Below are 26,712 nucleotides of genomic sequence, written 5' to 3'. Positions count from 1 at the left end.
TTCTAGATTTAACAGGGAGCCAATGAAGAGAAGCCAATATGGGAGAAATATGCTCTTTCTTTCTAGTCTCTGTCAGTACTCTAGCTGCAGTATTTTGGATCAGCTGAAGGCTTTTCAGGGAGATTTTAGGACAGCCTGATAATAATGACTTACAATAGTCCAGCCTAGAAGTAATAAATGCATGAATTAGCTTTTCAGCATCACTCTGAGAAAGGATGTTTCTAATTTTAGAAATATTGCACAAATGCAAAAAAGTGGTCCTACATATTTGTTTAATATATGCATTGAAAGAATACAGTATAATGTCATATTAGTAATGACGAGTGTACCCATGGCTGATTCCAGCAGGATAATGTCACAAAGTTCAAATGATCTCAAATGGCCTCCACAGTCACCAGATGTTATTCTAATAGTACATTTTTAAATGTACTGGTTCTTATATAGAGCTTTTCTACTCGAGCACTCAAAGCACTTTATCCAGCATGTTGTCATTTACCCATTCACACACACACTTTTTCTCTACTTCTAAATGCTTTCTATCTAACATTCACGCACACATTCACACTCCAATGAGTGCATCAGGAGCAACTCAGGTTATAGTATCTTGTCCAAGGATACTTTGACATGCAGGCTGGAGCAACCAGGGATCTAACCACCAAAGTTCCGATTATACATACACGAAGTGATCAGGGAGAGAGGACACACCAGGGAGCACAACTGAACAAGACAAGGGGAGAAAAACTGAATACGATCATGGAAACATACCTTTGCCTTTTTTTTCCTCATCTAATCTTCTCCTTTCCCTCCTCTCTATCTCAGAGGGACAGGTCCTTTCACATTTCTGTTTTGTAGCCTCATCAACAAATGACCGAAACTGGCGGACCATCAGGATCACCTGAAGCACTGCCGATGAGCATGCCTTCCCAAACTACCTGAATTCACGCTGACACACGCAGTCAGTCAGCAAGTGGCCTACTCATTAAATTCGTGTTGTTACAATTGTACAAACATGAAGAGGTGGAATAGCTTCTTCTTTCTTTTAGGACATTGGCATGCAGGGGAGTGGTGGCCATCGGGAGGTTCGTTTCCAGGCCGAACCGGCCGGTGATCAGAATTTTTTTTTACCCAATTAAGCACAGAAGCACTCACCGCTGCAGTTCTCGCGGCCACAGGTGCAGTTTGCACCTGCAAATAAAGTTCTCGTCTTAAAATTATGGTTTGTCCGTTGTACGATCGGATAAAAGGCCTCTCCAAACCAAGCTCCCGGGCTGAATTTTAACCCCAGCCTGCCCCTGTTGGCATGTTAAAAAAGAAAAAAAGTTTAATCACAAATGTAGTTCAGCTTGGGGGCCCCGTGGTGGTCAGGGGGCCCTATGCAGCCGCATATGACGCCTATACCTCGGGCCGGCTCTGAGTATCACACAACAACTGCGCGATGCTGAACTACGGCAACCAAAATCTCTGAGGAATGTTTCCAGCAGGTTGTTGAATCTATGCTGCAAAGAATGAGGGTAGTTCTGAAGGCCAAAGGGGGTCAATCACAGGAAGACTCACTCTACTTCGGCTTTCCTTTCCCCTTTTTTCATTTACATTCTATTTGGTCACGATTAGGAATTTTGGTGGAAAAAAGTTAATCTTCTGCCTACATAATCTTGTAGCAGATGTCAGAAAATGAATATTAGAGCAAAGAGGTTATATGAAGCTAAACTAATCTGCAGTACCTTTACATTTACGGACATCACTGTGGTACATATCATCAGTGGGATCTTCTTTCGTGAAACTCCCAGCTGGAATTCATATGTTCCACTAACAAAAGGTAAAGTACAACAAACAAAAAGAAGTCCAGTTGCCCTTTTTCAGGCTCCAGAGACTAAAACCTGAGTTGTATTCTATCTTATAAAAAAAAAGAAAAAAGGATTAATTTCATTAAGTATGGTTCTCTGGCAAATCACAGAGTTACTGAGGGATCTCGCGTCCTTCTGCCACTCCACAGGAGACGTCTGATGTAATGATAAAAAAACAAAAAACAAAAGAAAAACAAGTCTGTGATCAAGTATTCGCATACAGTGTTCCTACTGCCAAGGACAGTTCAAACCACATTTCTGAATTATGAGCTGGACTCTGAAATTCAATCAGCCAGCGATGAACGTTTTACACATTAACTTTGTAGTCACGTTTTTGTGCTGTATCCTCAGATAATCCCTCTGGTCACTCTGACAGATGATATATCATTGCAGTTCGATAACCAGCATAATTTTTTATATATATATGTCATCACAGAGTAAGTAGCTTGACATTTTTTGCTTCTTTATTCATTTGAATGTTATTTGGCTGAAGTTCAGCTGATTAAATCTCAAGCACAATGGAGACATCACAGCGAAATGTCTGATGTCACGTAACCGCATTAGATGTTCTTCCTCTCAAAGATGTCATTGTCCAGCCTTTGTTAACTGTCATTCTGCTTTATTCACTGCAGCAGTAAATCTCACTTTGAATCTGTAATTTGTAGACTAGAACATGAGTCTTTCAGAAGCAATAAACATTAATAATGAAAGAAGAATGCAATATGCTTACATGATGTGGAATCTAGGGACTCTGACATAACGAAAAAAGACAGAATACACAGAGGCAAACTAACAGCAGCCTGTAGGCCATTCAGCTGTAGTCAGCCAGAGATATTTTTTGTGCAATCTGACCCGTCAGCCTACACAGACAGTTCTGGGTCCTACCAGCGTGGTGAGGCAGCGTCACAGATCCATGCCCCCCTTTTTTTTTTAACCCACCCTGACACCCCCACAGCCTGTAAGCCACCACATTCTCACAGATTCACATGGCGCCTGAGGATTTGCAGGGTGGGGCAGGAACTGGGGGGGCTGTTTTCAAGTGAAACTCATATTAACTTTACACGTTGAATTGTAAACACCTCAATAAATAATGGACAGGAAACTGAATCTGAACCGAGCGGAGACATTCTCCTTTGTCAACCCGTGGATCCGATACTTTCTCTTCTTCTTCAGCTTCTTATTTTGGGTGAGTAGAGCTGCAACGATAAAGCGGTTATGCTGTCCCAAGAGACAATATACTCTAAATACTTTCAAGAATACAAATCACCAGCTATCAGGGAGCTTTCAAAGTAGACAGATTTGCTACAAAGACAAGCCAAAAAAGAAAAAGCACATAAATAACAAATGAAGAAATGTAATTCAACTAGTATCTTGAGTTAAAAACAGCAGGAGCACCCAGCCTCCATGCTGCTACCTATTTTAAGTTTAGTACAGTTATATATGAGAACTTTGATTGCCTGTGCACATCACTGCAGCAATGCATTTATAACAGATAAGCTGAGTACTGACTCATACTGAACTATAAAACGCCATGTAAGCACGCTGGTACTCTGTAAATGAATTCTACTTGGAAACCGTTGCTGAATGTAATATATATATATTCTGCATCATTTCACAACATGATTACAGAAATTTGGAATTCGCAGTTAAAGTGCTGTGAAAAAGTATTTGCCCCCTTCCTGATTTTTTAGTTTTTTGCATCATATTAGACGAAGACAGATGTTGTTCTGGGTTGTTTTGTGACCTCCTGGATGAGTCATCCATGCCCTTGATGATGGCATGATGTGTTGCTTCTTGAGATCTTTTAACCTACTTCACTTTGTCAGACAGGTACTATTTAAGTGATTTCTTGATTCAACAGGTCTGGTAGTAATCAGGCCTGGATATGGCTAATGAAATTGAACACATTCCAAAAAAAATGTGGTTAATCACAGTTAATTTATGATTTAACAAGGGAGCAATTATTTCTTCACATAGTGGCAGGTGGATTTGGATAGCTTTTTTCCCCTTAATAATGAAATCATCATTTAAAATGTGCATTTTGTATTTACTCGGGTTATCTTCGTGTAATATTAAAATTCGTTTGATGATCTGACGTGTGATAAATATGCAAATAAAATCAGACTGCATAAATATGTGGGCAAGCTGAAGTTAATGGATGGAAGTCGATATGACTTATGATACTTTTGCTCACTTTACATGCACCCCTGTTATGACATAATCCTTGTTATGTATTTCATGCATGCAAGTCTTAAATTATACAAGCTCCCTTGTTGTGGTTTTTAGTGTAACAAAAAGACAACAAGGCAACTGGGACTTTGAGGGGAAATGATAGAAAGGTAGTGCAGATACTCTGATGAAGCTATTAAACCACCATGTCCTCCATGAGCAGTTGCTTTCACACAAAAACACACACCATTAAGATAGAGTTGTTTGGCTCACTCACTTTCCAACCACATTACAACTTGAGCACACAGATCACATCTCTAACTCTACTAAGCCCCTACACCTCCATTATATCCCTGTTCATCCAATCCTCCACAAAAACAGCAGGGGGCAAACACTGTACTGTGCTCCTACTGTGTTTAGAGCCAATCAGCAATAACTGCATCCACAGCAGCCACACACCCCAGCCTGTGTTGACTTTGTTTATCAGACATGGGCTCAGAAGTGAACACTGCAACCCTAATCCATCAGGCCTTTGTCCCCACATCCCCATGGCTCAGTTGAGCTGGCTTTCACCTCCACACACAATCCTCTGGGAGAAGTCTGATTCATCCCTTTGAAAAGCCTGAAAAACAGAGCTGGAATACATTCACTGTGTAAGTGTGTCTCCTGTTGCAAATGCCACCCTCATTCACAAAAGGCATAGTCAGTGGAAAAGTGACAAAAGGAGCTGCAGGTGCACACGCTCCTACACGACAGAAAATACCCCCTTAAAAAATGTACTTTCAATGGTACTTCCAAAGAAAATAGGTACTCTCCATGCCTTGTGTTTTGGCAGCTTTTCTCTTGTCAAGGTAGATTACCGATTCAAAAAGTAGCACCATACCCTGTCATGCAGTGATTTACGTCTCCACAGCACAAAATACAGGTTTGGCATGAAGTCTGGCCAAAGAAAAATTATACCCCTTTCAAGATAAATTATGCCATGGACCATGGTTCTTTGTGACCTCTAGAGATCCAATACAGGCTTCCGAGACGGAAACAAAACAAATCCAGGTTTATAAAGGCTGAACAAAATGCATCCTTTATACTCGAAAACAGACACAAACACATTAGTAATCAGGAGAATGTCTGTGAATCTGGAGGCTGGAAATGGAAGCCAAGACCACACAGATTGTTATTCAAGGTGAGAAAAGCAATCAAAGAGAGAAGGGAAATTAATGTTGACAATGCAATCAACGGGAAGCGTTAATTCCACCTGTTTTCCACCCACTTGGCTCCTTTAGTATGTGGATTCTGTTTGGGTGAACTCACCTCTTCAGCAGTTCACAACACATGCTCAGGTAACACTACTAAAAAAAAAAAAAAAAAACATACACACACACGACAGTCAAGGACGAAGTTAAGGTGGATAAAAAAAACAATTCTCTAACCAAGGTCAAGCTCTTTACTCAATTATATAAATTACACTAAAAAGTGAGAAAATACGTTTTCAATCCCGGAGGGTTTGCAATGCAGTAACCGGTGGACTGAGTCTGATTCCTGCTGCGAGGTTCCACATTAAACTGAGATCCATATGTTATCATTTTTTTTTTCCCTGTTGATATCCATCTGTCTGCTTAGCGCCAACACATAAACTGGTGTAGTTTCCATGGCTACAGGTGCTCTGCCTACTCAGCACCTGAGGGAAGGCTTACCATCACTAATCTAATCACACCTGTCCTGCAAACAGAAGTCTGTTCATGACGGAGTCGATGCACTGGAAGGAACACGTTTTCTTCCAACAAGTTTTTCAAGCATCAAAATAGAGACTAAACCTGGATATGTTACAAATCCACTGCATTTTCTGGGCTTTGCCATTGCTAATTAATTACCAGCTTAGAAGTACTTGGCCTTGAATTTCTCAAGCAGAATATGAAGGACAGACACGGCAAACACAACACAGAAGGCAAGTAAGCAATGTGCTCACTGTGCTCATCTTATTCTAATGAAATCTTCTCCTTTTTTCCAGGTTTTCTCCCTGTTGATTGTTGCAATTGGTGTTTATGCTAAAGCCCAGAAGGCCACAGGTATATAAGAAGACACTTATTCCTCACACCTCCTAAACTCCTAATTGGATTAAAGACCTATGTCTTTAATTCAATTTAATTAAACTGTCCCTCATAAAAGATGTGCAGGATTGAAGTGGTGCCCTCCTTGGAATTGTAAACCGTTAAGCTTTCCTGGCACAAAACAAATGTATGTCAGGTTTTAGCTCTAGCCTTAATTTAACCTGGTGTCTTTATTTTTGTATTTAATATGCAATATATAGTTGACACACAACCAAAAAGATTAACCTGTGTTCATCCCAGTGATTATGCCTCTGTATCGTGCATAATCCCACAATAGATCATTAATAATTTTAGAGTATGAAGGCAGCTAGCATCAGAAGGGATGATGCAAAGATAGGAAAGCAATGTACAGGATGGAATTCATTTAAATAAAATCAGATATTAGGGTTAAAAGCAGGAAATAAACAGAGGCTGTTTTCCTGTCTTCCTGCCAGACACGGTGAGGGACACATTCCTGATCGACCCAGCTGTCATCCTAATTGTGGTGGGGGTGGTCATGTTCTTCATCACTTTCTGTGGCTGCATTGGAGCTCTCAGAGAGAACATTCGCCTCCTCAAGACAGTAATAGACCTAACAGACACATTACTAATACTGGTGCTGTGTTTTGCTTCCGCTACGGTAGCTCAAATTACATTTAATCCAAAGCCAAGCCTCACATCTTATGTGTAACAACTAATCTTTCCATTAAAATGATCTTAGACTGCTTTTAAATATTTTTCTCTTTACTGTCTCTAGTTCTCCTTCAGCCTCACACTGGTCTTCCTCACCCAGCTGGCCATCGCAATTCTGGGCTTCTTTTACTCTGATCAGGTATCTGCCTCTTTACAGACAATTCTGTGCACTGTTAGTTATTCTGTGAGGTCATTTAAGGTCGCATTCAGGCTCCAGTGACACTGACAATGAGCACTATTGATTTAGTGTGCTATTTCCCAACTTTTGGACATTCTGTACATTTGTAAACTGCGGTAGATACAACTTAATTAGGCAGACATCTGATCCCACAGATGGGCCTGCTAAGGCCACGGGGGAAATGTCTTGTTAATGTCTGTGCTGCGCAGCACACACAGGAAACAGAAAGACATACACACCAGCTTCCAGTGTAAATCAGTGTTTGTGTCACTCTCTATAAATTCTCCAAATGTCTCAGGCTTGTTTTGTAGACTGACAGAACAAACAGGAGAACTTCCCATTCTCTCTGTATTACAAAGTGATTTGAACTGACTGGACATAAAAACTATTTTGGTTTACTGTAACTCTGGCATTTTTAGTGGGTTTAAGTGCTACTGGCAGTAACAGCTATTCACAAGCTAATTGTTGGCATGTGTAGGGGTCCTACTACATCCATAAAAACTTACATCTATATATGTATATAAAGAAATAATGGTGTCCGCATACTGTCAGTACTTTTAACCACCATATTTAAAGTTTTATTGAGCTTGGTGACATGTTTGGTCTTTATATTGATGTGTTTGTTTACCAGTTATTCCCACAGACCACAACTTTTACTGATTCCAGAATTAAATTAAGAAATAAGACTGGCTAAACAGTCTTATTCTCAGTCGGTCTGACTGTCTTGCACTGTGAATCTTGAATTTTAGGCTTTAGTGGATAAAAATACAACTATTCAACAATCAATAAAAAAGATCTTATTTAGATAATTCACTCAAGAACAAGATTCATTTTTTCATTACACTAATAATTGCAGTTGTAGGGTGAGCTTTTAATTCGCAGGTCTGCATAGGACACAATAAAAATGCCTGTATCTTTGCAACAATAGGTGATACTCTGTGGCTGAAAGAATGCATATATGTACTTTATACACATAAGCCTCTATCTCACCTCTTCTATTACCCAAGCGATTGTTTGGAGACTGCAGGGATGAGAAGGATCCCCCTCCACTTCTCCCCTTCAGTAACATCCCATTAGGGCTCCACTGAGAATAAAAACAACAGCCAGCATTCCCTGTCATCACTGTACGGTGGTGGGGTTCCTGGTGCCTGATACCTTTCCTCTCCCTTGTGTTCTCTGTCAGCACTCAGACTGCCTGCTGCTAAACAGTGCAGTTTAACAACCCTCCCAGCATCCTTCCTCGCTAAATGATTCAAATGCTTCGGCACTTCAAAGTGGAACCAAATGTTCCATTTCAACAGATCCCTTGAAGGAGACTTTGCCGCTAATGACACACAGTGATGGTAGCCTCCAAAGCCCACAAGCAAACTATGCCACGTGGAAACACAGAAAGAGGGGGAGGCACAGGGTGAGGGTGAGGAACATTGTAAAAATCCTAGCACAATTTAGTAAAACTACTTTAGGATAAAAATTTTTGGGCTATTTTGACAGCGCTCACAGTATTTATCAACATAACCTGTTCTAGCGCAGTTTGTAATGCGAACAATTCACAAAGCCTTTAGCAAAACATTCAGAGAAGTTTATTTTAATGAAATTTTAAAGTTCAGTGGCTTATTAGCATACAGTGCTCCTATTAGCATAGATTACATCTGAACTCAGCCAGTATAACCACGGCCCTCTTTGTTCTCAGAGTCTTAAAGGGTGGAAGAATAGAAAAAGCAAATATTAACAATGCAAGGCCTCATTAATACCCTAAAAATTAAAATAATATTATGGACAGTGAAAGCTGACAAAATAAAGTAGGACAAAATTTCACTGTCTGAATCGGCCTCATTTAGCTTAAAATTACTCAGTCAAATAATGTATTTATATATCATCTAGGTTTGTTTATCCAGCTCAAGAGGAGCTGATGGAAAATTGCCACATTATAATAGCAAATGGCAAAGTTCGAGAAATTATCTACTACAGCTGAAATAATGTAGAACCTGCATATGTGCTTTGTATGCATTCCATGTATAGATCTCAAAAGGCACAAATGGTTGTATTATGTATGCAGTACTTCCTACTCTGGTGCTGTCCCCAACCCATGTATTAGTATTTGTTTATATTCATATAGACAGAAACATGCATATGGAATATTCAATGAAGAGGCTGCTGCTGCATAATATATTGTTTATAGTCTAAACAACCCATTTTAAAATTTATCCTAATGTGGCCTTTTGGTGAAAAAAAAAATGCAATGCAACAATGAACATAAATATCATGTATGCAAATGACAAAAAAGCACCGTATAAAAGTAAATCAAATCAAAAGGAAAGCCACCTGATTAACTATGAATAGATGCCTGACAGCTCCTCAGAAACACTTTTAGCTCGGATTTGAAATTATCCTAGATCTCATTCGTTTCAAGCTTTGTGGGGATTTCCACAGCATCTGCTCAAATGAGGGTTTACAGAAAGGTACAATTCTTAACAAGAGCACCGCTGAATGAGCGCCAATGCCTGGACTCAGAATGGGGGAAATGGGGAGGGGTGGGAATGGGGTCAAAGTGCTGTTATAGTAAGTCAGTGAACAAGTGTGTGAAGTTTGATGGGACTAGCTTGAACGGTATCCATCTATGATGTAAATTTGAACATCCTAGGTGAGATCACTCAAGTTATCGGGTTTACAAGGTTTTCAGAAAAGTTGACCTCTGACCTTTACCCTCAGGTGAAGGTCGCCAAGACTTGGACTCGCGCGAGACTTTTAGTAGATCCATCTATGGTGTGAATTTGAACATCCCAAGTCACATCGTTCTCATGTTCTCGCATTCACAAAATTTTCAGAAAACTTGACCTGTGACCTTTACCTTTAGGTCAAGGTCACTGAGAGTCAAACTTGTGCAAGATTTTTAGTAGACGCATCTATGATGTGAATTTGAACATCCTAGGTCACATTGTTCGAGTTATTGCCAACATTAAAGTCTTTGTGGAACAGACGCTGCCAACACAGATGCTAAGAGCTTGTATGACAATAGCTTGACTTTTTCTTTAAAACGGCCGAGCTTAAAAGGCACACAGTAATTAATCGAGGTCTAGCATATCACTAAGCACCTTAGCAGGCAAGTAATAATAACAGTAGATAGTTCATTGGTGGTAAACTGAATTAGGTTACAAAAACCTAACACATTTCATTTCTTTAGAACACACAAATGTTGGTAATAAAACCATTATTCCGTGTAATAATCACCCCTTTTCCTCTCTATTAGGCACGAGATGCTTTGGGAAAGTTTGTAAAAAAAGCAATTGTGCACTACAGGGATGACCTGGATCTGCAGAACCTGATGGATTACATTCAAAAAGAGGTGCTCTCTCTGGCCATTTCCACTTAGCACTTAGGTAGCGGCTTTTTTCCAGAGCTTTTCACATCACATCAGATTGATCAAAGATAATTTATTGAATACATCTGGGACTAAAGAACCCACAGAGCAGTAAGTCATGCTTTTTTGGCCTTGGTGAGGGTTTTCCACAGGAGAGGCTACATGCAACTTACACTTCCTGTTCTCTGTGGGTCACCTCATGTGAAACTGCTCTTCCATCTGCACATACTGGCACATTTATGAGCTTGGGTTTTCCCATGGGAGAAGCCCTGACAGGCAGAATGCCCAGTACAGGCCAAGACCATGTTTCTAAATATATACCTTTGCTGCGCTTTCACCTCTCACTCTCTCTTTTTTACTTAGTTCAAGTGTTGTGGGTGGAACAACTACACAGACTGGTCTTGGAACCTCTACTTTAATTGTACACATGACAACCCCAGCTCTGAGCGCTGTGGTGTGCCTTACTCCTGCTGCACTCCTGTCCCTGGTGAGGTCAGTTCTTCTCTGTGAAGTCTTTTAGCATACATAACATGGACAAACTTATAATATATCTTAATAGAAAACTTAACTACACAGCCACATAACCTTAAAAAATGCTTCAAAGAAGGCTTGCATTAGGTTAGATGCAAGTTACCAACTTTTGGTAGTGCAACTAAAGGAGTTCCAATAAGGTCATATTGAGTCTATAAGTTTTATAAGTAGGTTGGGGACCTGCACTTACAGGCAGTATAAGTATACCAGGATTCTCAGAGATTCATGAGTGAGATAAGCTGAGAAATGAAAATAGAATTGAAAGTAGAAATTTGTATATAGAAAAGACAAAAAGCATTAGCCAGGTTGCAGATCTCACACTTTCAGTCAGCACTTCAAATTTGTTCAGCAATTGAAATCTACTCTTTCATGCCCAATTCACTTAATTAAGCAATCAACAAATCATACCTCCTTCACATTTATGAATGAAGAAAACAGCTGACAACACAACTGAACAAGAAGTTGTGAGCCGATGAAGCTCTTAACATTTTATTAATAGAGAAAATAAAGAAATAAAACTGTCCTTGCAAAAAAAAAAATAATAATAATTATATGCTGCAATTTCTTGTGCAGATTGAATTCAGCAGAGTCTGATGCAGGAGCTTGGCTGAGTAGAATAGACTGCAGCATTAAAGGCTGACACGTGTAAAGCTATCCAGCCATGTCGATACAAGCATACATTTATATAAAAACGAGCCAGTCATGTGTATTTCACGTTCACCTCCATACATCTCTGTCTGAATACAAGATATGTATGTGGCAGGTCTTCAAATGGAGATATGGTATGCCAACTATGAACTGTTTTTATCCATCCATCCATCCTCTTTCACTTATCCTTTTCAGGGTTGTGGGGGGCAAGAGGCAGGGTACACCCTGTACAGGTCGCCAGCCTGTTGCAGGGCTAACACAGACAGACAGACAACCATTCACACCTATGGGCAATTTAGAATCACCAACTGCATGTCTTTGGACTGTGAGAAACCAGAGTACCCAGAGAAAACCCACAAAGAAAGGCCTGGGCCAAGGTGGATTCGAAGCCCAGACCTTCTCGCTGTGAGGCAGCAGTGCTAACCACCACTCCACCATGCTGCCTGTTTTTATCCTAAACTTAGAAAAGAGGACCTCTGTAGATCCCTGGTGTCTCCAGGCAATTACATTTTATTAGAAGTGAGGCTCCCTGTTAAGAAATTAGAGCATCTGATCCAACAGAAATGAGACTGTGCCAGCTGATAATTATGATAAGTCTCCTTCCACCGACTAACTGGCATTAAGAGAAAGCAAAATTTTTTTATAAAATTTAAACTGTCCACAGACAATTTAATGACCTATGGATTCAGAACTATAGCCAGTACTGCCTGACTGAGACAACCTGCATTTGCATTATTACTCAACTGTGTCATAAATGAACATGTCTGCATTCTGCAAGTAAAAACAGTTAGGGTATTATTTTCTTTTCCTTTGCTGTTAGCAGGCTGTCATGCACAGAATTGGTCTGATAATGGCCAACCAGTTTCTCTCTTATGAAGAATCTGCATAATGATCAGTCGAGTACCTGAGTGAGTTCATATGGCATTTCCAGGCAATATCGATCTAAAAAAAAAAAAGTCTAACATTATCAATCTTATGGTAAGTTTGCAGAGATTATTCAAAGTCGAAGTCTTCTTTCATGAAGGTTTTATGATATTCTGAGTCCACAGAATCAGGACCACAAGTATCAGTAACTTAATGGTAGTAGGCTGGAACTGCGTGGTGCTACTGCAAGGTTCCCTCAAGGATTGAGGGGGGGTGAGGATTGAGTAGCTTTTCTTTTCTCAGCCAGTGGATTTGATTGTACTGCTCTCATTAGTTTCTTCCTAACAACCATCACTTTCTTTCAATATTTTTTCACTTCAAAATAAAGTAAGAAATGTGAAAACAGCAGCATGAAAGCATCGATGTGTTTAAAGTGCTTTAGGTTTATATGGTCATCAAAGTAATCCAAAAAAAATTGTGTACTCAGTGTCTCTGTCTTTGCTTTTGTCCATCTGGCACACAGGCAGTGATCAACACTATGTGTGGTTTTGGAGTTCAAACCCAAAAGTTCATGGAGGCAAACAAGTCAATCTACCCAGTAGGCTGTGCGGACAGAGCTGTGATGTGGATCGAGTCTCATCTGCTGCTGGTGGGGGCTCTCGCCCTGGGTCTGGCCTTGCCTCAGGTAACCCTAAACATGATTTTAGATAGCAGGCTGTGAGGGAATTGGCAACAGAGGACTAGTTTGGTCTTGAATAAGATAATACATAGACATTCCAATACTGGCATTAATTGAAGTTCACTGAATTCAGTGTGTAGCAATCAACATATTGGCTGGAAATCCTCCCTCAAAGGCAAACTCCAAACTGGTGCATTCAGATGAGGCTGCAAAGCAGTCCAAACTGCATTTCACCAATCAAGACCACACAGTCTTTATACCCGCATACAAATCTTAATCTGAGAGCTTCCCACAACTTCCCACAAAGTTCAACATGATCCCAGAAAAAGAAGAAGAAAAAAAAAAAAAAAAACTAATAAAAATTGTATTGTAAAGGAAACCAATAAGGGGTAGGGTTAATGTGAGGTTGAAGGGATTCAAGGGATTTAAAATGGTGTGCTATGCCTAGACAGCAATAACTAGGCACGTTGGGACAATGAAATTTTAACTGCACATTATTAATTTATTGCACTATCCTAGACTGAAAGTGCAGGTTAATGTGTAACAGGGGTAGAGGTGTGTGTGAGATAATGTAATATTATATGTCTAAGAGATACTGACGACTCCCTGATTCTGAGAATCGCTGTGCGACGCACCTTGAATCCCCCAGCATTACAGCTGCAGTAGGCAGAAATCTGGATAATGCCAGAATTCGAAAATAGACAGCCCTCCACTTGAAGCGCTCACTTCTGTTCTAAATCCCTCCCATGTTATAAGCAAAGACATATGGACTAAAAGTAAGTCTATGCAGATTTCTGACTTTAGACAGGATGGTGACAGCCTAATGGCACTTCTACAGTCTTTATACTGCTTACCTGCCAAAATCTCCTATGATGGGCTACATTTTCCAAAGCCTAAAAACAGAGCCAAGACATCTAAATTATGATATGTTGACAGGATGCTTTATGGGGATGTTTTTCTAGCAATGATGCCAAAAACATGCCTTGAGAACTGTAAATCACTCATTTCGGTACATTTAGAGAGACCATGAAATCAAATCAGCAATTATCAGGAGCTGCCTGTAAATAATTACCCTCATTTACTTACATGGCATTCTTGCAGAACCTGTAACTTTACCACAAGAACTTTAGCCTGACTTCTCTCACTCTCATCTCTGTAATAGGGTCTTCAGTGAATCTGCTAAAAGGGAAGCATGTGAATTACCCACAAGGCCCGACAATGCAATTGCATTAGTCTTCTAAAGCTTTGATGTGCTGTAAATCTGATGATACTCTCTTTTAAGTCTTGCGTATCCTCTCTAAACACTTGCTGGCACTTATTTTGTCTGCATAACAAGCCAAAGCAAACTGTTCATTATTGAACGCTGTTTAAAAGCTGTTTGCGCCACCAAATGCTGGTTTGGTGGTTTGTTGGCTTCTCTCTGTAAGAACACCTTACGATCAGCTTGATATGTGCATGTAAATGTGAGTACACAATTATTTTAAGTGACTCATTTGAGTCAGTCCTAATTTGGGAACATTTCTTCCCAGTGCCACATTTCAGCACCCTGCTAAGGCACCTTGAGATGATTGGTACAGAATATACAGCAGAGTCTCTTCTGTAATCTAAAGTGGCTGCTGCTGTCCTCCAGATTGCAGGAATTGTGCTGTCCCAGATCCTGATCTCTCAGATTCAAGATGAGATTACCTCAGTGTTGTGAGAGCGGTTCGACACGGGGGGAAGAAAAACAAAGGAAGGAACTTACAGTCCTCCACTCAACTTCTCTGATATATTCAAGGACATCTTTTCTACTGCTACTGTATTACTGCAATGTCAACAATAAGGACATAATATTCTTAAAATGCGGTTGCCTTCAGGTATACAAGTGTGATGCACTTTATTGTGTTACTTGAATAGTCAATCATATGCCAAGTGTATATATTATTAACTGGTTTTGAACATGAATTTTGTATTGACATTGGTGTCAAGATTTCATCTCTTTAAGTATTTATATTTAAATGTGATGTTTCCTTATAAAGTTCAGTTAAAACGCATCTATTTATTATTCTACTATGCTACTTGTTAGCAAGAAAAATCAGCTCACATAAAGCAAGTTATTATGCATTATGCTTTAAAGGTATAATATTCAGCAACTGTTTGTAAACAACATTCACACACTGCCTCTCCTCTCCACCTCAATGATTTTCTGACTAGGATTCTGATTCAAAAGTACAAGTAAACACGGCCAAGCCTAAAAAAAAAAAACAGTGAGAAGGTGTCACACGGCTGGATTCTGTCTGAATGCAGCTGAAATCCAACCTACTTACTCTCCACTATGGGTGCACCTCAACCCTGTGCTGGTCAAACAGACACCCGGACCTGCAGCTCTCTCTACATCCACAAAGAGAGCAGAATCCAATTAAAGACAGCAATGGTAGCTGTTTTTATAGTCCTCCACCACCACATGCTTCAACTGTTTCACAAGCCACGACTGTGAGGAATTTTGTCAAAAGTCCAAAGACTGATTGTTATAAAAATCTAAAAAGCCTGCGCATTACACCTTTAATGGCATTAATCATGGAAATTGTCAGCCTGTTGTTAATATTACATCATAACTTTGAGAAAGGTCACCAATAATAATATGGAGCATCAGTGTTCAGTATTAAAATAAATAATTTTTAAAACTCTAATCAGAGAAATTGAATCAAGCTCAGCTGACTCTGAAATGTTACTTGGGCCATCAATTTCAAAACAGGCATTTTTATTTCAAAATGTTGTTTTTCCTAACAATTTTTTCTTTTCTCTTAATGTCACTTTTGACATGGTGTTATCAATACCCTCCCACCTTTCAGCTAATTCTCTGCCTGTAGCACCAAGGTCAACAGCTGCTACTAAATGAGTGGAAATCTCTTAATAACAATGTGAAATTAATTTCAAATTCATACGTGGCTACTGCTGTAGCAATGTTAGCTAATCTATCTGAAGCCCTGATAAGCTAAACAATTATATAATGATTATAAAAGCAAATGTTAGTTTATTTGTCGGTGTATTGTTTAAATACATATGCAGAGAGATAACTGATTCACGATAACATTGTTTGTGCTCTTGTTTTCAATGCTAATTCTGGTAGCAGTTTATGTGTATGTGTGCTTCAGAGACAGAGGTCAGGGAGACTGCCTGGAAAACATCACTTACATCACCACTGTCATGTAATATAAGATATAAAAACTGCTATTATAAAAAATATATATGTACAATTATTATAAAATGACCAAAAAAAACACAAATTTGGAATGAATATTTTGGTAAATCACTTTATACATTTATCATTTTACATAATTACATTTTACACATTTTTTTGTGACATGATTGATCTTACACTTGTGTCTTAAATGTTGAATACTTTGAGGCTCCATCGTAAAAGGGCACTTGTTCTACAATGAGTTCTACACAAGAGGTTTCCACTATCTCAACAACAGTTACTCTTCTACATCCAAATACCAGCACATGAGATTTTTTGTTTTGTTTTGCTTTTATTTTTATGGGAACTGGTTTGTGCACCTTGCCATCATTCTAGTTGTGAAGTGCCAGAGCTTTCTGCATCAGGCGATGGGTCAGAGGGGAGTTTGGCCTCACGGCATCACGCTCTACCAGAAGACATCTGGGAAAATTCAGCACAAGACAGTGCAAAGACATGAACACAGATTCAACGAGACTACAGGCTGAGAGGCTAAGTTGATCAATAATGAAAGTATAACATGGTGTACAGACACAGAATGTCAGTTACATAATGGGAGCATGAAAGCAACTTGTGCCCTGCATCCCCTTGGAAAGTAGTAAAAAAAAAACTGGAGTGGACAGTATTCCCAACAGAATCTACAATATCATGAGGAATACCAGTGGTCCAATCAGAGATGAGGTTTTCTTCCCCTCACACAACCTCTCTGGCATATTTCCATGCAAAAACACAGATGGCAAAGATGCAAAGTGCTGAAACTGGTAACGACTGAATCACAGCATGTTTGCTCTGAAATCCCTGTTATTCCTTACCTTCCCAGTTTCTGGTGGTGCTTATTTTCCGATTTCATAGCAGCATGAATAAGCAGCTGATTAAACAGATCCCTCTAAAAACAGCAATATACAAACACATAATTAAACACAAAGCTCTCAGTTCTAAACAGTCTTTCTACCACTTTGTGTTAAGATTGTATTTAACATTTCATGTACACTGTTACACCTTAGAGAATGCTTCTCTGAGCAAAAATAACAGAAGAGTTCATTATTCATACATTTGTGCACTGCACTCCACATTCTCACACTATCTGGTATGTTCTTAGACTGAAAAGCTGCAGCTTTTATGCACAGCGCTCCTAACCTCTGACCTGTTTTTACAGCATCAAGGATTTCTGTTTTGCACAAGAAAACAGAATAACGTATGAGCAATGATATCCAAAGATAGTAAAGCCTCAAGGCTTAAAGATTTTCAACTGTTCCAACTGTGGGAGAGCTGCTGTTCGGCGAGATTTGATTTTGTTTATCAGTTAATAAATTCTGTGAGATTTACCTGTGCATCACTGCCACCTATGTCTACCATGCGGTAGCGTAAAGGGTGTAATAGTTCCACAGTTTGATTGTAGTTGCCCTGGTTGTACTCCATCATAGCCTGGCACATTGGTATTCCTATAGTCCCAGCCATTTGATGTTGCTGATTGTCTCCTGGCTCCCTGTAAAAGAAAGGCGTGGTTAAAAAAATATAACATTTCTTATAATAAGAAGGATAAAAGATACATAGTAGCAAGTTAAAAAAGGTTAATGTTGCATCTCAAAGAAGGTATCATCCATAAATAATTTGCGAGAGTAGTGCTTTGAGAAATCCAGTTTATCTTTCAAAAAGCATTTAAAGTTAATTTATTTATAGAGATTTTAAACAAACATGACAGCCAAATTCTGCTTATCAGACATTAAGGCTGCAGTCTTTGGAAAATGAATAAAATGAGCCATATGTAATGGCAAAATGTAAAGCTAAAAGTTAGTTTATTTCTACAGACTGTCGATGGTGTCGAGGGCACTGCAAAAGACACACCAATGTTTTCCCTTCCACTGCCTCAGAGGGGCAGCCCATCCCCTAACAGAACATCACACTGCAAAAAGCCAAAGGGTGAAAAAATTGGAAACAAAATCCAAAAATGAAATATTTATGTTTTTCAACGAATTTATTTTTATTTTCATTTTAGCAGAGCATGGAAATCTCTAGAAGGTTTTGCTGTCATTTATTATAGTGTTAGTTTCTCTCCTCACAGAGTTATTATGTTTGTGTCTGAACCTATCCTCCTCACACAAATGGAGAAAAAGTGAGCAGAAGAGAGACCAGTGAAGTGAATATAACAAAAAGGAAACTTGTTATGTTACTGTAATTGCATTAAAAGCTTCTAAAAAGTGTTAGTCTGTCTAAAATGACTGTGAAGAAGTGACTCTCAAAGATTTGTCTTTGGAAAAAAAAATAATTAAAGAAGAGAAAAGCCACCAGGAAAAAGTGCCTCCTCCCCACAGAAGTCAATCTAATAGAAACACTGCACAGACATCTGAGAAGGATTCCCTTCACTGTACTGCAGCTTTCTCGGATTAGCAAATATTTAGAGTCACTGCCTCTGACTGTGTAATTATCACATGGAAAAATATGGATGAGTTTAAACTGTGCAATCCTCCAAAAACCCAGGTAACAAAAGCAATATGCTACATGCAATTGATGGAATTAAATAACTGCAAAGTTTGAACATGCATGCAGCTTGTCTGATATACTCAAAGAAAAGCTGCAATGAGGAGAAAATAATCATGTGTTACTTAACTGACTTTCAAAAAATGTCCAAAATTTCTCAATAGTGAAAACAACAACTTTAAGGACCGGCTTTAAATGGGAGTTTTTCTCTGGTTTATATGCTGGACAAAACAAAGAGCACAGGTCACTGGAACCACAGAACTCCTCAGAGGCATCTGCTACAGAGGGAAGACCCCTCTCTCTGATTGTGTTCACTCTCTCTCTCGCATCCTACGCTCAGTCTTCTTTCTGTCTCCATTTTACATAAGGCTTGTGTTGCTCTTATGTAAGGCTGACAGAGTGTTGAGGTGTGCAGTGGAGAGAAGAAATGGCGTGGAACTTACTTAGCCAATTCCTGAAGGCCCTCCAGCAGACGCCGGCTAGTCCCACTCTCTTTAGCTCCCAGCGACACCATGAGGAAGTGGAGATCATTAAACAAGGTCACATGATCATCAGTGTGAGGCTGAGTTACCTGGAGCAGCTCCTGCCATTGGTCCTTCACACACACTCCTGAAACACAAACACACCAGTATTGCTTAAAGCGTGCACAGTTAGCTGTAAATTCCTCCCTAAAACAAAGAGTAAAAAAAAAAAAAGTGGTCAGAGGTTCAGTTAATTACCTTACTTTCTAACAAAGCACTTTGAGGTTCAAATTAATGAAGTATGGCAACTGAGATTATCTCACCTCATTAGGTGAACACTCAACATCATACAGTCTTAAAGTGTCTTAAATTATTTGTTCCAGTTGCCCGTCAGCCCATTAGTAACACATTAAGAAATGTTGCAGCATTTTCAACATGCCAGCTGGCATAATTTTAAACATATTCTATGAGCAAAAAACACATAATTCCCTGAATTTTAATCAGACTCTGATTAGAGTCTTCAAAGATGGTCTTTTAGTATTCATATTGTTCAATATCTTACCCTCCATTTCCAATCTGTAAAGCAACGAACTGGCATCTACAATGTCCAGCATGGATCCCGAGGCCTTACAACGTCTGAATACCTTAGGTGAACAGGACACACTGTCACTATTCATCTTAAACACTTTACAGTTGTGGTCAGAATTTACATACACTCATCATGGGCGTGAATGTTATGGTAATTTGGGGCATTAAATGATTTCTTTGAACCGTTTTCTCCAGGGTGGAAAGACTGTACAGTGTACATCTTTAATGAAAAACAAGAATTAGGTGCGCAAGTTCAAATTTATTTTGAATTTTGTCTGATTCACACAGGGTCAAATACATACACCCCCACTAATATTTGTTACCTTAGCAAGTTGTACCTCGACCAGAAGCTTTTGCTAGCTATCAACAAGCCTCTGTCATAATTCTGGCTGGACATTTGACCGCTCTTCTTGGTGGTTTCCTGCCACAGACCTTTTAAACATAGTCCACAAATTTTCTATAAGGTTGAGGCTGGGGATTTAGGAAGGCCACTCCAGAAGCTTAATGCTACCCTGCTTTATCCATTCCAAAACCAGTTTTGATGTATGCTTGAAATCATTATCCTGTTGAAACAGCCAATTATGTCAAAGTTTCAACCATCTAGCTGTTGAGATGAAGTTGAAGAATTTGGAGGTAGTCCCCCTTGTTCGTTATTCCATCCACTTTGTCCAATGTACCAGTACCACTGGTAGCAGAACAGCTCCAGAGCATGATGGTACCGTCACCATGCTTGACAGATGGTACAGTTTTCTTAGGTTTGAAATCCTCACCTTTACTCCTCCAAACATACATCTAATCATTGTGGCCAAACAGCTCAATCTTTGTCTCGTCTGACCAGCATTTTCTAGTTCGTGGCAGGCTTTAACCTTCCTGGGCTGTTCTAAACATCCTAACCAAGTTTCCTCTCAACTGTGGGTGACAGTTTGGGTTTTCTTACAGACACTGGCACTTACACCAGTGGCCTGCTAGGGGTCATTTTGTAGGGCTCTGGCAGTGCTATCCTGTTCCTCCTTACACAAAGGAGCAGATATTGATCCTCCTGATGGGTTAAGGATCTTCTACGACCCTGTCCAGCTCTCGTAAACTAGCTGCCCGTCTCTTGGAATCTCTTCTATGCTCTTGAGTCTGTTCTAGGAGATACAGCAAACTTTCTGGCAATGGCACCTATTGATGTGCCATCCTGGAGGAGTTGGACTGCCTGCACAACCTCTGTAGGGTCTGTAGATATCGCCTCATTCTGCCAGTACCGCTGACCCTGGCCAAATGCAAAACTAGGAAACAGTCAGAAAAGATGAGGAGGGAAAATGTCAGTGGCCTCCAACTGTAAAACCATTCCTGCTTTGGGTATGCAAACTTCTGACCACAACTCTAATATACAAGTGTCATGTAATTAAATTTTTCAGAGGAAGGAAGGAAAGAAGGAAGGAAGGATGTTGGTGAATTTCTTCTAAAGTGATGTAAGAATTTCTTTTGTGTTCAAAAGTATAACTGGGAAGTACTCTTCTAAAGGTACAGGACATCAAAGAGATGCACTTTCAAATTGTCTCTTCTATTTTTAGAGAATCACAAAAAAATAATAATCTACTTTGGCAGTTGACACTGAAATGAGTGTGGGTGGTTCCTTGGCTCTGACATATGAATATGGATTTGACTTTCAGTTTTGTTCACGCTTACCTTGACTCACAACAAGCACATCAAACTGCATTAGTCTGCATCCCCTGTGTACTGGTGTGTGCATGATGCTTGAATTTACTCAGTGTGTGTATTAAGACAGCTATAGTATTAAAGTTTTGATGCAAACTTTCAACAGAAACCAACCTGAGCATCATATATTTGCAGAGCAGCTTCATATTGCCCCTGTGGAGGAGGTGACAAAGAGGAATTTGAATAACTTCATGACTGAGAGATAGTCAATGTGGATAAATTGAGTTGCCCAGATGCAAACACAAATTAATCTTATAATATAATCAACCCCAGACTTCAAATTACCTATGGGAGACAATATCATAAATACATTTTGCACAAACACTCTGACTGCCAGCTTTCTGCTTGACTGAAAAACTCATTATCATCTTTACCTTCTCGATGAAATATAGAGCCCAGTGCCAGTAGTTATGACTGGCCAGCATGTCAGATACCTGGAATTAAACATTACAGATTTCAAAGATTTTTCCTGGGGATATTTCGATATGTAATGTAATTCAGTCGTCTACAGAACTCTCCAAGGTGACTTAAATGTGATGAATCACAAAAACAGAAAGGAACAACCAAAGTAATAGTACCTCCCAGTCTTTCTCTCTGCCTTCCATGAACTTCAAGCCTTTGTCCAACTCTGCCTTCATCTCATAAACATGGGCTACAGAGTGGACTGACCAAGCATCATCTGGAGTCAGAGCAAGGCCCTTCACAAGAGTTTGAAACAACAAGAAGCAATATAGATGTTGAAAAGTAATCATATCGTACAGCAGAGTAAAATGAACATTCAGAAATAACTGCATTCTAAACACTTAACAGTCCTTCATTTCAGAATCTGAATCAGAATCAGGTTTATTTTGGCCAAGTATGTTTACACACACAAGGAATTTGGTTCCGGTTGATAGTGTCTCTCTAGTATTATACAGTGTCCTATAATTGAACTTAAATGCTATACAATATATACAATACACAATATACAATACAGGTCTGGGAAGGGAAGGTGCAGTGTAATTTAAGAATTATACAATAATGTTCCCCAATCTTTTCAACTAACCCTCGTGTCATACTTGGTATGCAATACGCATTCAGTTTCAAAGAGTCTGGTTTCCTTTGAGGTCTGGATGAGCTGTTTATTACTGTTGGTCTTTGACAGAAAATTACTTGCCAAACTAACACAATCAGAAAAGGCAAGGACGTTTCAAAACATCGTGCTACAATAATGGCAACAGCGTGTACAACAGATTATAATAGAGAAGAAAATCTCACTTCCATGGCCACTTTCTCAGCCTGGTCATAGAAACGAGCTTCCAGGAGACCAAAGGAATAAAGTCCTTTCAGGTAGCTGAGGGCACATGCACGCACGCACGCACGCACGCACACACACACAAAAAAAAAACTCTCATTGGGAGGGAACTAAAATGGCTCTTTTCAGACAGTGAATGAACCAGTGTAATAGAAATAAGGATAATGCAAATTATGATGCACGGCTACTCTGGCAGGGTTCAAAAATAACAAAACAGAGTTTAAAAGCACAATAGGTCCACTTTAAGCATAAAAATGCTAAGTATTACACACCAAATGACTCTAAACAAGCTCATTATCTTATATCCAATATGTTTCACAGCCTCATGCATCCATATTATCCCAATAAATCAACTTAGCACAAAAAGTGAGAAAAATTGTATCTGGGCAGTTATTTCTTTGTAACAATGCTTCTTGCCAATAAATCTCATACTGTTGGAAAGCCTGTTTATTTCCTCTTAAATGGTGCCACATTTGTGATGAAAATGCATTTGTGGGTTGAACCCTAACAGAAATTTCCTTATTTTTTGTGCTAAGTTTAGTGTCTATATTTAGACTGCACCCCAAAACAAGCATCTCTAGTTTTATTAAGCTGTCTTTTGTACCTGGACAAAGGGATGTGTGGTTTCCAGTGGGGAAGCACCCTGGCCACAGAGTCCCTCATTGGCATTTGGGCTCCCATGTAGAAGTAAGCATCATGTGAAAACTTGAGAGCCAGCATATCAGTTGGGTGGTCTAACAGAATATCTTCCCATACCTCACAAGCTTTGGGAAATTTTCTACAAGAAAAATGAACCAGTTTGATGTGTTTGATGTGCACCTGGAGAATCACAAATGTCAATATGCTTTGTGAGCAGATTAGAGGCCCTCAAAAAGTATAAGTATCTCATAGACAATACTGAGAGACAAAATGGCTCCTCAATATTACAATATATCTGACTATACCCTAGGGAAATAAGACAATGAATATAAAATCCAAATATTACATGCTAGACTGTGACTGAAATTTTGCATTAGAGTTTGGCACACAATATAAGATGATTTGTGGCAAGTGAGTAATCACATGGGGCCAGGCAGAATAACTGTAGAAATAAATAGCACGATAAATTTTAAAAAATGCTTATACTTCTGTGTTACATAAACACGAGTTCAACCTATTTCTTCTGGAACAGTGAAACTCATTTCTACTCTGATACTGACTGCACTATAGACTGTAGTGATAGATAAGATTAAATATGTAAAAGTCTCTCTTAGCATACAACTTTCCAGGAATGATTAAGCTACTTAATTTTAAAGTCATTATATGAAGATTTTGATATTATTAAATCATTAACATTTTAAATATTTTGATTAAATCAGTTTGTGCACTTAGAAAACTTTTGTAGTGTGCAGGCCTGTGTGACATATTCATTTTTAAACTAGGGACACTAAAATTATTTGAAATGATTCTGAATTTTATTTATTAAATATTTTTTACATTCGTTAATGTAGTTTTGTTTTTTGACTTCATGTTACTGTGAAAATTTCACTTGCAAACACACATTTGATTTCTTGTCATTTCACAACCACAACCTCCAATTTCAGAAAATTTTGTTTGATGCACGTTTCATATTGTCAACCAAATCTCAGGTATATTTAGTCCTTATGAGCAGGAAAAGATTCAAATCGAAATTTGGCCTGAACACAACCCAATGAAGCGCGGGCTGTTTCTTCACTGCGTCTCCTGCTGTGGTGGCCTGGCTCTTACCCATGTGAGAAGAGCTCCATGGCTTTGACATGGAGCCTCTCTCTGGGAGTGATGTCCTGGCTGTTGGCAAGTTCCACTGTTCTCCTCACAGCACTTGACAGACGCTCATTCAGCCTGGTGGAGCTCGTTGTTGCCACCAGCTCCAGGCCCGTACTGATCACATGGCCCATAACTACAGGAAAAACAAACAACACTGGTCTTTTCTTTCTGGACCGTCCAACTGCTGTAGTTACTATGGGGAAAATAATCACATGCACTTGTTTTGCCTTTGGACTAAAGTTAAATATTAAGAAGGATGCCCTAAAGGAGCTACTTAGTTCTATTTCTGTTTATGTGCGACATGAGATCACAAATAAAAGTTTTTCATCTTCGCTGTATGCCCCCACTGAACAACTGCAACTAACCAGCATTTTAAAAGTGCATACTGTCTCCACAAATTTAAAACATTGCTACCTTCATGCTTCCTTTTCAATATGTCCAAGATTAGGTCTGAACAAGGACATGAGCAAAAATAATTGTGCTTATTATTAATTTATCCAGACTGGATAAACCTGTTGTTTATAACTGATTTAGTAACCTGTTGTTTATAAATTATTTAGTGACGTGAGTAATGTTGAATTCGGAAGACCTCAAATTTTTCTTATGTAACCACATACTAGGATAATCAATTTCCGTGTTTACAGCAGCTAAAGTAAAAAGCGGCTTGCAAGTTCTGAGGAGAATCAATAAGTGTTGAACTTGCACAAAGGAGGGTAGATTCATTTGCATTAACAACTAAATGCTTGATCGGAGCTCAAACTGACAAGCTTTCCAACTACACCTAACAATGAAATAGTTTGGAGGGCCTGACCTCTTCCATGTTTATTTAAAGTACAGGGAAACACAGCCACATTTATTTTTTGGTTTTTCAGCAACATATAAATTTAACAGATATCTCAATTTTTGTCTTAACTTTTGTTGATTTCCTGCCTTCTAGCCAGTAGCACCATATGAGTTCCCATATTTATCAGAACTTATATAAAATAATAAACCAAGCATATTAAACTCCATTTCTATTTACCAAAATTTGGGTCAGCTGCCTGGACAGCAGAAATGCATCCTTCAATTCCTCCCAAGCTGTCATCATTCCTCCATTTCACATACTAGGGGCCAAACACAATTCATATGTTAAGTGCTCTTATTGTATTATTCATACACACACAGCAGTTTCTCACAGTGTGCAAACTGTATGGGTATGTGTATGTGGGACAGGTGATTTTTGTGTGTGTTAAGTATGCTACCTGCGTGAGTATGGCGTCATATATTTTACAAGCCTCATTACTGCTGGTGGACAGTGTAAGCCCCTCCGCCCTCCATGCCTGCAAGGACCGGAAATTAACTATGTAGACATTAATATTGCATATCACCGTAAGCTGTTTGCTGACAAACACACTGCAACAAAGCAAATTTTTCTGTCGTGCCAAGTCGGGTAGAACAACTTTCAGAGGCAGAGGTTAAAAATTTATTCAGCAAAAGGCAGTTCATTTAATTTAAATGTTACCCCCATTACCCCATAAATTACACATTTCTGTAAAAGCTCCTGCATGACTCACAGTTATCAATAGTGGACATTTCAGCATTACTTCTTATCAGGCTTGTCTGCTTCACGCCCCTGCCTAAACTTTTTTCCCCCTGAACTCAGAGCAGTAATAGTTAAATCCCAGCAGCCCGTCCTTCGCTTAGGTTTTGCTGAGTTTCATTAATGCTCTGAATCCCTACTGCCACTTAACTTTGCAACAAAAAAAGGGCGAATGTAGTTTTCTTTACTCGCGCTCTTCAGCAAATTTTATGCCTATATTATTGCTATCACAGTCACTGACCTGGCAGTCTCTGAAACTTGAAGAAATCATTTTTAAAGGTTCGGCTTCAGCTTCTCCGCTTTTTGTTGAAAAACCGCGTCAGATATCCGGTCAATAAAAAAGAAAACTGAAGAAAAAAAATAGGTCGGAAGTTGCCTTTTATTGGTGGTCCTTTCAAAATAAGTGCACGAGCAGAGTTTAAAGAGTCTATAATATGTAATGTTTTCAGAATGGATAAGCTTTATTTTGCTAACTGTCCTGCCATTTATAAGACCACACAGTTTTCAAGGTTAAAAAGCTCTTTCAATATTGTTCACATACCATTGGGTTTACTT

General features: G+C 39.2%; 2 protein-coding genes across 3 annotated transcripts; one reads left to right on the top strand and one right to left on the bottom strand.

Moving 5' to 3' along the window:
* Positions 1-2,863: 2,863 nt before the first annotated feature.
* On the top strand, positions 2,864-14,957 carry tspan33b (tetraspanin 33b). 2 transcript variants are annotated; one of them, XM_030732255.1, is made up of 8 exons: positions 2,864-3,030; positions 6,022-6,079; positions 6,556-6,560; positions 6,858-6,932; positions 10,219-10,314; positions 10,693-10,821; positions 12,896-13,057; positions 14,682-14,957. In XM_030732255.1, exons 1-8 carry the CDS (start codon positions 2,935-2,937, stop codon positions 14,748-14,750), a joined length of 690 nt encoding a protein of 229 aa, XP_030588115.1. In that variant the 5' UTR covers positions 2,864-2,934; the 3' UTR covers positions 14,751-14,957. The 2 variants fall into 2 exon arrangements, with proteins under 2 accessions (XP_030588115.1, XP_030588114.1); XM_030732254.1 differs by having other exon boundaries at positions 6,556-6,683.
* A 1,397-nt stretch (positions 14,958-16,354) lies between these two features.
* ttc38 (tetratricopeptide repeat domain 38) lies at positions 16,355-26,513 on the bottom strand. The gene is made up of 14 exons (XM_030731725.1): positions 26,399-26,513; positions 25,820-25,897; positions 25,600-25,681; positions 24,540-24,711; positions 23,398-23,571; positions 22,757-22,832; positions 22,078-22,197; positions 21,874-21,933; positions 21,614-21,652; positions 19,770-19,851; positions 19,190-19,355; positions 17,595-17,754; positions 17,081-17,154; positions 16,355-16,691 (listed from the first exon to the last, which is right to left on the bottom strand). Exons 1-14 carry the CDS (start codon positions 26,426-26,428, stop codon positions 16,604-16,606), a joined length of 1,401 nt encoding a protein of 466 aa, XP_030587585.1. The 5' UTR covers positions 26,429-26,513; the 3' UTR covers positions 16,355-16,603.
* Between the last annotated feature and the right edge of the window lie 199 nt (positions 26,514-26,712).

The sequence above is a fragment of the Archocentrus centrarchus genome, chromosome 6 (assembly GCF_007364275.1).
Source record: "Archocentrus centrarchus isolate MPI-CPG fArcCen1 chromosome 6, fArcCen1, whole genome shotgun sequence".
In the NCBI taxonomy this organism is placed as follows: Eukaryota; Metazoa; Chordata; class Actinopteri; order Cichliformes; family Cichlidae; genus Archocentrus; species Archocentrus centrarchus.
Note: the sequence above shows the minus strand (reverse complement) of the source record. Positions and strands in the feature narration are given on the sequence as shown.

What these genes read in the sequence shown, in the direction of transcription:
- tspan33b (XM_030732254.1), top strand. Translation starts at nt 2,935, where the DNA reads ATGGACAGGAAACTGAATCTGAACCGAGCGGAGACATTCTCCTTTGTC. An exon ending in TAAAGCCCAGAAGGCCACAG is followed by an intron (nt 6,080 to 6,555) that starts GTATATAAGAAG and finishes TCTTCCTGCCAG; the next exon opens with ACACGGTGAGGGACACATTC. An exon ending in TGGGTCTGGCCTTGCCTCAG is followed by an intron (nt 13,058 to 14,681) that starts GTAACCCTAAAC and finishes GCTGTCCTCCAG; the next exon opens with ATTGCAGGAATTGTGCTGTC.
- ttc38 (XM_030731725.1), bottom strand. Translation starts at nt 26,428, where the DNA reads ATGATTTCTTCAAGTTTCAGAGACTGCCAG. An exon ending in CCACACATCCCTTTGTCCAG is followed by an intron (nt 22,833 to 23,397) that starts GTACAAAAGACA and finishes ATGTGCCCTCAG; the next exon opens with CTACCTGAAAGGACTTTATT. An exon ending in CTGAGAAAGTGGCCATGGAA is followed by an intron (nt 22,198 to 22,756) that starts GTGAGATTTTCT and finishes ACTCTTGTGAAG; the next exon opens with GGCCTTGCTCTGACTCCAGA.